General features: G+C 39.4%; 1 protein-coding gene across 10 annotated transcripts in view; it reads left to right on the forward strand.

The window, feature by feature from the left end:
- The window catches only part of PIGZ (phosphatidylinositol glycan anchor biosynthesis class Z), a 32327-nt gene that overhangs the window by 16352 nt on the left and 5311 nt on the right, over positions 1 to 10664 (forward strand). For 3 of the 10 annotated variants that reach the window (XM_074329957.1, XM_074329963.1, XM_074329979.1), the window contains 2 exons: positions 8777 to 9072; positions 9980 to 10195. In XM_074329957.1, the coding sequence (XP_074186058.1) occupies positions 10078 to 10195 (118 nt within the window). In that variant the 5' untranslated portion in view covers positions 8777 to 9072; positions 9980 to 10077. Of the gene's footprint in view, positions 1 to 8776; positions 9077 to 9976; positions 10196 to 10664 lie in introns of all 10 variants that reach the window. The other 7 variants (XM_074330006.1, XM_074329994.1, XM_074329999.1 and 4 more) reach the window with 5 other exon arrangements.

The raw sequence follows: 10664 nt of genomic DNA on the forward strand, positions 1-10664 counted from the left end.
ACAACAGTAAGAAGGATAAATAGGTTTTAGTATATTCATCCAATGGAATACTATAGCAATAAAAAGAAACTATGGCTACCACTGATAGAGTATTGAGTAAAAGAAGCAAGTCATTGATGAATTACATAAAGAATTATCCCTATACAAATTGCCAGTTACAAAAACAGTCACGGGGATGTAAAGTACAGCACTGGGAGTTTTGTAATAATGATGGAGGAATATTTTCCTGTGAGTCCCCAAATGATGTAGATGATGTTGGATCTGCCAGCAGTTTCTGGGTGTGGGCCGGGATCGTGTCTCGTGAGACCGAAGAATGGAAACATGGACACAGGAGAGGCAAAGAGTTTTTAAAAGAGGATAGTTTATTGAAAGGAAAGAATCAGAGCTCCCGACAGGGAGGGGGTCCCAAATGGGGGTGGCCCCGTCACTGAGGCAAAAGCTCTTACTTTTATACCTGCCCTTGCCTGCTTGGGGAAGGGGAGCTGTTTGAAGAAGGGAATTTGTTTGAAGAAGGGAACTGGCACCTTCTAATGAAATTCGTCTACCAGGTTGGTTCTGCTTGCCCATCCTAAAGGAATTAGCAAAGTAACCCACTCTTATCTATCAGATCTGCTCCGTTTGTCAGGCCAAAAGGAATTTTATGATTAACCTCAAGGCCTTGTTACATTATGTCCTGGAGTGAAGGAGTGATTTCAAAATCTGGAGTTTTAGGATATGGCTGTCTGTGTTTATTCCACCAGGGACCTCCCTGTCTACATAGGGACATGCTAACCCTTCTGTATCAATGGCTGTACAATTGTAATAACTGTGCATGGTTGTCAGATGGGTACTAGACTTACGAGCTGATGACTTTGTAAGTTTTATAAATGTCTTATCACTATGTTGTACACAATTAGAGAAATTTTTTTTTTTTTAAATTAAATTTATTGGGGTGACAATTGTTAGTAAAATTACATAGATTTCAGGTGTACAATTCTGTATTACATCATCTATAAATCCCATTGTATGTTCATCACCCAGAGTCAGTTCTTCCATCACCATATATTCGATCCCCCTTACCCTCACCTCCCCCCCCACCCCCCTTACCCTCTGGCAACCACTAAACTATTGTCCGTGTCTATGAGTTTCTGTTTCTCATTTGTTTGTCTTGTTCTTTTGTTGTTTTTGGTTTATATACCACATATCAGTGAAATCACATGGTTCTCTGCTTTTTCTGTCTGACTTGTTTCGCTCAGCATTACTCTCTCAAGATCCATCCATGTTGTCACAAATGTTCCTATATCATCTTTTCTCACTGCCAAATAGTATTCCATTGTGTATATGTACCACAACTTCTTTATCCATTCATCTATCGAAGGACATTTTGGTTGTTTCCATGTCTTGGCCACCGTAAACAAAGCTGCAATGAACATTGGAGCACACGTGTCTTTATCTCTAAATGTTTTCAGATTTTTTGGGTAGATACCCAGGAGAGGGATTGCTGGGTCATAGGGCAATTCTATTCGTAATTCTTTGAGGAACCTCCACACTGCCTTCCATAACGGCTGCACCAGTCTGCATTCCCACCAACAGTGTATGAGGGTTCCTTTTTCTCCACAACCTCTCCAACATTTGTTACTATTTGTCTTGTTGATGATAGCCATTCTGACTGGGGTGAGGTGATATCTCATTGTGGTTTTGATTTGCATTTCTCTGATGATTAGTGATGTTGAGCATTTTTTCATATGTTTATTTGCCATTTGTATGTCCTCTTTGGAGAAATGTCTCTTCAAGTCCTCTGCCCATTTTTCAATTGGGTTGTTTGTTTTTTTGTTGTTGAGTTGCATGAGTTCCTTGTATATTCTGGATACTAGCCCCTTATCGGAGGCACTGTTTGCAAAAATCTTCTCCCATTCAGTTGGTGGCCTCTTTATTTTGTCAATGGTTTCTTTTGCTGTGCAGAAGCTTTTAAGTTTCATATAGTCCCATTCGTTTATTTTAGCTTTTACTTCCATTGCCTTTGGAGTCAAGTTCATAAAATGCTCTTTGAACCCAAGGTCCATAAGTTTAGTACCTATGTTTTCTTCTATGCAGTTTATTGTGTCAGGTCTTATGCTTAAGTCTTTGATCCATTTTGAATTAACTTTGGTACATGGTGACAAATAGCAGTCCAGTTTCATTCTTTTGCACGTGGCTATCCAATTCTCCCAGCACCATTTATTGAAGAGGCTGTCTTTGCTCCATTGTATGTTTTTAGCTTCTTTGTCAAAAATTATCTGTCCATATTTATGTGGTTTTATTTCTGGGTTCTCAATTCTATTCCATTGGTCTATGTGTCTGTTTTTCTGCCAATACCATGCTGTTTTGATTATTGTGGCCCTGTAGTACAGGCCAAAGTCAGGAAGTGTGATACCTCCATTATAGTTCTTTTTCTTAAGATTGCTTTGGCTATTCGGGGTCTTTTGTGGTTCCAAACAAGTCTGATGATTTTTTGTTCTATTTCTTTAAAATATGCCATTGGGATTTTGATGGGGATTGCATTGAATCTGTATATTGCTTTGGGTAATATGGCCATTTTAACTATGTTGATTCTTCCAATCCATGAGCATGGAATGTCTTTCCATTTCTTTGTGTCTTCTTCAATTTCTTTCAAAAATGTCTTATAGTTTTCAGCATATAGGTCTTTCACATCCTTGGTTAAGTTTATTCCTAGGTATTTTATTCTTTTTGCTGCAATTGCAAAAGGAATTGGTTTTTGTATTTCTTTTTCTGAGATTTCATTGTTAGTATATAGGAAGGCAATGGACTTTTGTGCGTTGATTTTGTAGCCGCAACTTTACTGTATTCGTTGATTGTTTCTAATAGCTTTTTGGTGGAGTCTTTAGGGTTTTCTATATATAGCATCATGTCATCTGCAAAGAGTGATAATTTAACTTCTTCATTCCCAATTTGGATGCCTTTTATTTCTTTCTCTTGCCTGATTGCTCTGGCAAGGACTTCCAACACTATGTTGAAAAGCAGAGGTGATAGGGGACATCCCTGTCGTGTTCCTGAACGTAGAGCAAAGGGCTTCAGCTTTTCTCCATTAATTATGAGATTAGCAGAGGGCTTGTCATATATGGCCTTTATTATGTTAAGGTATTTTCCTTCTATACCCATTTTATTAAGTGTTTTAATCATAAATGGATGTTGTATCTTGTCAAATGCTTTTTCTGCATCAATTGATATAATCATATGATTTTTGTCCTTTATTTTGTTTATGTGATGTATCACATTGATGGATTTGATGTTGAACCATCCTTGTGCCCCGGGATGAACCCCACTTGGTCGTGATGAATAATCTTTTTAATGCATTGTTGTATTCGATTTGCTAGAATTTTATTTAGGATTTTTGCATCGGTATTCATTAGAGATATTGGTCTGTAGTTTTCTTTTTTGTGCTGTCCTTACCAGGTTTTGGTATCAGGGTAATGTTGGCCTCATAAAATGAGTTAGGGAGTACTGTCTCTTCTTCAATTTTTGGAAGAGTTTGTGCAGAATTGGTATTAGATCCTCTTTGAAGGTTTGGTAGAATTCACTAGTGAAGCCATCTGGTCCCGGACTTTTGCTTTTGGGAAGGTTTTGGATGACTGATTCAATTTCTGGTGATCGGTCTGTTTAGATTTTCCAGTTCTTCATGGTTCAGCCTTGAAGGCTATATGTTTCTAAGAACTTGTCCATTTCTTCTAGGTTGTTGAATTTGGTGGCATATAGTCCTTCATAGTATTCTTGGATGATCCTTTGTATTTCTGTGGTGTCCGTGATAACTTCCCTTTTACGCTTTCTGATTTTGTTAATCAGTGTCTTCTCTTTTTATCTTAGTAAGTCTAGCCAAGGGTTTGTCAATTTTGTTAATCTTTTCAAAGAACCAGCTCTTTGTCACATTAATTTTTTCTATTGTCTTTTTGTTCTCTATTTCATTTATTTCTGCTTTAATTTTTATTATTTCCTTTCTTCTGCTGACCTTGGGTTTTACTTGTTCTTCTTTTTCTAGTTCTTTAAGGTGTAACATGAGGTTATTTATTTGGGAGTTTTCTTGTTTCTTGAGATAGGCCTGTAATGAGATAAATTTCCTCTTAAAACTGCTTTCGCTGCATCCCAGAAATTTTGGTAGGATGTATTTTCATTGTCATTTGTTTCTATGTATCTTTTGATCTCTCCTCTAATTTCTTCTTTGACCCAGTCCTTCTTTAAAAGTATGTTGTTTAATCTCCATGTATTTGTGTTTTTCCACGCTTAGTTTTTACAGTTGATATCCAATTTCAAAGCCTTGTGATCAGAGAATATGCATGGTATGATTTCAATCTTCTTAAATTTGTTGAGACTGATTTTATGTCCCAATATATGGTCTATCCTTGAGAATGTTCCGTGTACACCAGAAAAGAATGTATAGTCTGATGTTTTAGGATGAAGTGCTCTATAAATGTCAATTATGTCCATTTCATCTAATGTGTCATTTAGGGCTACTATTTCGTTATTTATTTTCTGTTTGGATGATCTATCCATAGCTGTCAATGATGTATTTAAGTCCCCTAGTATAATTGTGTTTTGGTCAATTTCTCCCTTTAGTTCTGTTAGTAGTTGCTTGGTGTATTTCGGTGCTCCCTGATTGGGGGCATAAATATTGATGACTGTTATGTCTTCTTGTTGTACAGTCCCCTTCACCATTATGAAATGTCCATCTTTATCTCTTGTTATCTTTTTCACCTTGAAGTCTGTTTCATCTGATATCATTATGGCTACACCTGATTTTCTCTGGGTACCATTTGCTTGGAGTGTCAATTTCCACCCTTTCACTTTGAGTCTATGCTTGTCCTTGTAGCTGAGATGTGTCTCTTGGAGACAGCATATGGTTGGGTTTAGTTTATGATCCAATCTGCTACTCTGTGCCTTTTTATTGGTGAGTTCAGTCCATTTACATTTAGGGTGATTATTGATATGTGAGGATTTCCTGTCATTCTATCTTTAGTTTTCTGGTAAGGCTGTGTCTCCATTGTTTCTTTGCCTTTTTGTTGTTGTCTATTATTTCTGTGTGGTGGTATTCTATGATGTTTCTCTCTGTTTCTTCTTTTATTTCAGTATATATTTCAGTTCTGGATTTTTTTTGAGTGGTTACCCTTAAGTTTATGTAAAAGAAAGTTTGATATTTAGAGTATTCCATTATCTTCAGCACGCTTACTTTCTCCATTCCCATATTCCGTTCAGGCCTTTACTCTCCCCTTTTTGAGTTTTGGTTGCCACAAATTGTCCCTGTTGATGGTGGTCGAATAGCCTCCTTTAGTATTTCTTGTAGTGCAGGTCGTGTATTAGAAAATTCCCTCAGCTTCTGTATGTCTGGAAAGGTCTTTATTCCTCCTTCATATCTAAAGGATATCTTTGCTGGATATATTATTCTTGGCTCATGATTTCTCTCTCTCTATAGTTTGAATATTTGGTTCCACTTCCTCCTGGCTTGTAGAGTTTCTGCTGAAAAATCTGATGATAATCTAATGGGCTTTCCTTTGTAAGTTACCGTCTTCTTTTCCCTGGCTGCCTTGAGGATTCTTTCTTTGTCGTTGATTTTAGACAGCTTCAATACAATGTGCCTTGGAGAAGGCCTGTTGGGATTGAGGTAACTAGGTGTTCTATTTGCTTCTTGGATTCGAGGGTCCAGTTCTGTCCACAAATTTGGGAAGTTCTCATCGACAATTTGTTTGAATATATTCTCTGTTCCCTTCTCTCTTCTTCTCCTTCTGGTATGCCCATTATTCTTATATTGCTCTTTCTGATGGAGTCAGAAAGTTCTTGTAGAGTTCTTTCATTTCTTTTAAGTCTCAAGTCTCTTTCTTCTTCTCTCTGTGTCATTTCCAGGTTTCTATCTTCGATGTCACTGACTCTTTCCTCCATCTGGTCAACTCTACTACCTAAGCTGGTTATTTCATTCTTAATTTCTTCTATTGAGTTCTTAATCTCCAGAAATTCTATTTGGTTCTTTTTTAAGATTTCAATCTCCTTCGTAAAATGCTCATGCTGTTCTTTGATTGAGTTTCTGAGTTCCTTTAACTGCCTATCTGTGTTTTCTTGTATCTCGTTGAGTTTTTTCAGAACTGCAATCTTGAATTCTCTGTCATTTAAGTCACATATTTCTGTATCTTTAAGTGCCTTCTCTGGAGATTTTTCACTTTCTTTCTGAGTTATCTTGTTGCCTTGGTTATTCATGGCGATTACTGGTTTACTATTTCTCTTCCTAGACATCTACAGGAGTGGCTTCTGCAACAGGTTGATAGAAAGCGGTCTTTCTTTTGTTTGCCAGTACTTGTTGGTAGAATGTTTTATTATTTCTCCAACTGCAACTTATTTTCCTTCTCCCACACAGTAGTGCTATGTTTTCTCTGCACTATTCCAACTAGAGAAATTTTTTTTAAATGAAAGAAAAAAAAAGAATTATCCCACTGATTTAAAATTCAAGCACAATTACAAACTGAATTACTTAAAGTGTGATGGTCAGGTTTATGGGTCAACTTGGCTAGGCAATCCCATTATTCAAACACAAATCTAAACGTTGCTGTGAAGGTATTTTGCAGATGCAATGGAAGTCCATGATCAGTTGACTTTAAGTAAAGCAGATTATTCTTAATGATCTGTGTGGATCTGATATAGTCAGTTGAAAAGTCTTCAGAGCAGAACCAAGGCTTTCCTGAATAAAAGGCAGCTCCCCTCTGTGGACTGCAGCTTCTGCTTCTGCTCAAGTTGTAGCCTGCCCTTCTTGCTGGTCTGCCCTACAGATTTCAGATGTGCCTAGCCAGCCCCCACAAATATATAAGCCAATTTCTTGCAATAAATCTTAACATACATTCCTACTTGGTCTCTTTCTCTGGTTGAACCCTAACTGACACAGATTTTGATACTGTAAGTGGTTCTAGAGGAATAGAATCTTAAAGATGGGTTTTTCTGAAGAATTTCTGGGTTTTCTGGAATTGGTTCTCTAGTCTGATTAGATCTAAAGGCACTAATAACTCTATTTCAAGTGGTAAAGAGGGCACTGGTTATTCATGGAGTGATGTGGCATTTGAGATATGAAAAACAGCACTGAATACTCCACGCAAGGTTTTGGTGACCATGTATATGATATTTGTGAACATTTTAGTCAAACTAAGGAGTATAATGATTGCTCCTAATTGTACTGGACAAAGTGGAAAAGAAAAAGATAAGCTCAGGGTTTCAAATTCCCAGCTCAGAATCCTTATAAAATGACCTGAAAGCTTCTGTGTCTGCCTTGAAAGAGACCCTTATCTCCTGTTGCCTGCAGGAATGAAATTGCTGAAAACGAAACCCAGAATCTCATCCTGTGAGTGGCTAAATTACAATGCAAGTTGAATTTCCAGTCTCAAAGGTTGTCTACTGTTAAAGTGATGGCATTGACTGGGAAGGAATGGGATCCTAAAAGTTGGAATGGGGACATGTCAGAAGACTGACAGAGCTAGGGACACCGAGTCCCTAAATTCTGATGAGTCTTACCCTGTAGAAGCAGCCTTTCCACTCCCATCTGTGGCGATTAACGCTGCATTGCCTGAGGAAATGGTAATTGCTTCCCATGAGGCAATTGCCTTGAAGACAATGCTGATTCTCCTCAGGACCCACCTCCACACCCCCCTTTGCTTCTAGATTTGTAACTAGACTCCCAGCAGGTCCCTAAAGGTGAGCTACAAAGGGTAACCCACAAGGAGGTGTGCAGGATTTCCCCAATTTATACCAATAGAAATCCTGGGAATATGAGATTGGACTGTTAGAGTGGAGTGAGTGTGTAAGACCTGCCCACCAGCCCCAGGATGGTCCAGAGCCTGGCAGAGAAGAAAAAGGTCATGACCCACCTTTATCAGTACTTTTCCTAGTTCCTCTGATCTGGCCAGCTTGTCATGAGCCCAGTCCTAAACCAATTAGTGTGGCCAGTGGGATGGGAAAAGTTATTCGCCTTAAAACCATTCAGGGTTTATACCTGGGCTTGAGGATGGGACCAAATCTCAAGCCACCAACATAGCTGATGTCAATTGCAAAAAAAAAAAAAAAAAAATGCCGGTCAGGCATTCTATCACCAAAAGGATTTGTTCAGGGAAAAAGAAAGGATTTCAATGTAGTACATGCAGACAATAGCCAGTCACGTTCCGAAGCATATATGCTGCTGTGTAAGTACCACACGCGAACCAACTATGCCACTTATGCCACCAGAAAGCTCCTCCCACAGGCCCTTCCAATTTCTGTGCAGGTTAAAGTCTCGGTCATAAATTTAACACTGCAGACTTGTGGGAGGGGGTGAGGGGTGCAGTTCTCAGTGAGAATTCTGAGTACTGTCGACATAAGAAACATCTAAACGTGCAGAGAATGTTTATAAGAGTTTATTTGAGCCAAACTGATGACATATGCCGGGAGCAAAATCTCAAATGCTGCAGAGAATAACAGTTTTACAGCTTCTTATATGCGTTTGCAGTTAGTTAAAGAGGGAACATAAGGAAAGATTACATGAAGGTGGGAAAAAGCAAAGTGGGGATTGGGTTAAAGGATGGTTAACAAGGTTATGTGCTCTCTTGAGGATAGTTACACCTCGGAGGGGTGTTACTTCTGGCATGTCAAAGGTGTGTTAACCTAGATGCACAAGAACAATGGACAGGGCCGTTTGAAAACCTTTCACTAAAGAAGTCATAGGCCTGAGACATGAGTCTCCATCATGACCTGCCCAGTTAGGAACTTATGAGTTATTACAGCACCCCTTTTTTGTCTACAGTATCAAGAGCGTCCTTGTCAACCTCTGCCAGATTTCCATCCTGTTGCCTCACTTCGTCTTGTCTCTTCTGTTATGACATGATATCACACCTGAAAACAACAGCTGTTTAAGGTCATGCTTTAAAACATCAAAGTCAGGAAACAGTCACCACAGGCATTTCTGGAGAAATGACAAACTCGTTGTCAAACTTGTTTTTCTGTTCACCGGAGATGATATGTAGGTCCATTATACAATGGGCTTGGATTCTGCTGATCTTTGAGTTGAAGAAGTGAAAATCTCTATCAAGCAGAGTTAACGTAAGTACGTGTCAGCCCATTTGGGCTGGGTGGCTTCTAAACAACACAAATTTGTTTCCCACACTTCCGGAGGCTGGGAGTCCAAGATCAGGGCCCCAGCATGCTGAGGGCCCTCTCCTTTGTTCAGAGCCAGCGCCTTCTCGCTGTGTCCTCACATGGTGGAAGGGGAGAGGGGCACGCAAAAGCCTCTTTTACAAAAACACTATCCTATTCCTGGGGGCTCTACTCTCATGACCTAAGCACCTCCAAAAGGCCTAACCTCCTGATACCATCACATTAGGATTTCACCATATGAATGTGACGTGGGAGACACAAATATTCAGACCCTAGCAGTAAGTTCCCATCATCTTTCAAAAAGTAGGTTCCAGGGTGTGTGAAATTTGGAGGGAGTGACAATGGAGTCCAATGTGTTCATTTTTGCAGAGAAATGGATGCAATCCATTGAGGTTCCCGAGTTTTCAGATGTGCAAGAGACGGGCTGCCATGCTTGGAGCTGTGAACAGGATTGGGACTATGAGACCCAGATTTGCAGGGCACCCTAATCCTACTTGCAAATGTCATATTTAGACACTTAGCAAAATGTCATACCGGCAAATATCATATTTAGCAAATGTCATATTTAGACACTTAGCAAATGTGATTAGCAAGTAACCAGGTTACTTAACAGAGTCTCTGTTTCCCCATCTGTAAAATAGATATATCGAGACCCACTGTCCCAGATTGTGGAAATGATTAAATGAGATATGCATGTAAATTTACTGATACTCAGGCACTTAGAAAATAATAGCTGTCATTATTATCATTTTAATGTACATAGATCAATTGTACATACATTTTTAGTTTGTTCAGACAATTGAACAGAATTGTAATTTATGTTATAATAACTAACAAATGTTATCCTCAGCAGGTGCAGATCTGTGGATCCAGAATAGTATCTGTAGCAGCTGAGAAGTCATTCTATTCTAGTCTCTTGGCCCAGTGTCTTGGCAGCAATTTGATCTGAAGATGGCATCCAGAGTGTTGTGGGGCAGCCTCGGCCTGTTCCGCCTGGTGTGGTGTCTCCTTCCACAGACAGGCTATGTGCACCCAGATGAGTTCTTCCAGTCACCCGAGGTCATGGCAGGTAAAGCACCCCATGTGTGGTTAAAGATAAGTGGCAGCAAAGTCTGGATTGGAGCTGATTAGATATTTAGTGAGGAGGTAGAAACATATCTGTGCAGGTGAGAAGTAAATCCATGAGCCTCTCTGGAATAAGAACGTGGGAGTGGGGACTTCATATCTTCTTCCTGAGTGGTGACATTGACCTTCTGGATGATACTAATGAAATGCTACCCTCTTTGATGTTTTCCTACTTGGACCAACAGTACAGGTTATTCGGAACAAAAGCTTCTCAGTGTTGTACTTCTCAGTGGGGAGATTTTAGAGTTGGACTTCCCCAGTGGTTGGGGAAACTTACACACGGTTGTGGTCTGAGATAATGAAAATTTGCTTCTGTAGGTTCATATGAGAGCTGAGGGAACCAGACCTGGAATGCTCACATGTTAGAACGTACCTACTAGGTGGTGTAGGACAAATCATGAGGATGGTTGCCA

The sequence above is a fragment of the Rhinolophus sinicus genome, linkage group LG01 (assembly GCF_036562045.2).
Source record: "Rhinolophus sinicus isolate RSC01 linkage group LG01, ASM3656204v1, whole genome shotgun sequence".
Taxonomy (NCBI): domain Eukaryota; kingdom Metazoa; phylum Chordata; class Mammalia; order Chiroptera; family Rhinolophidae; genus Rhinolophus; species Rhinolophus sinicus.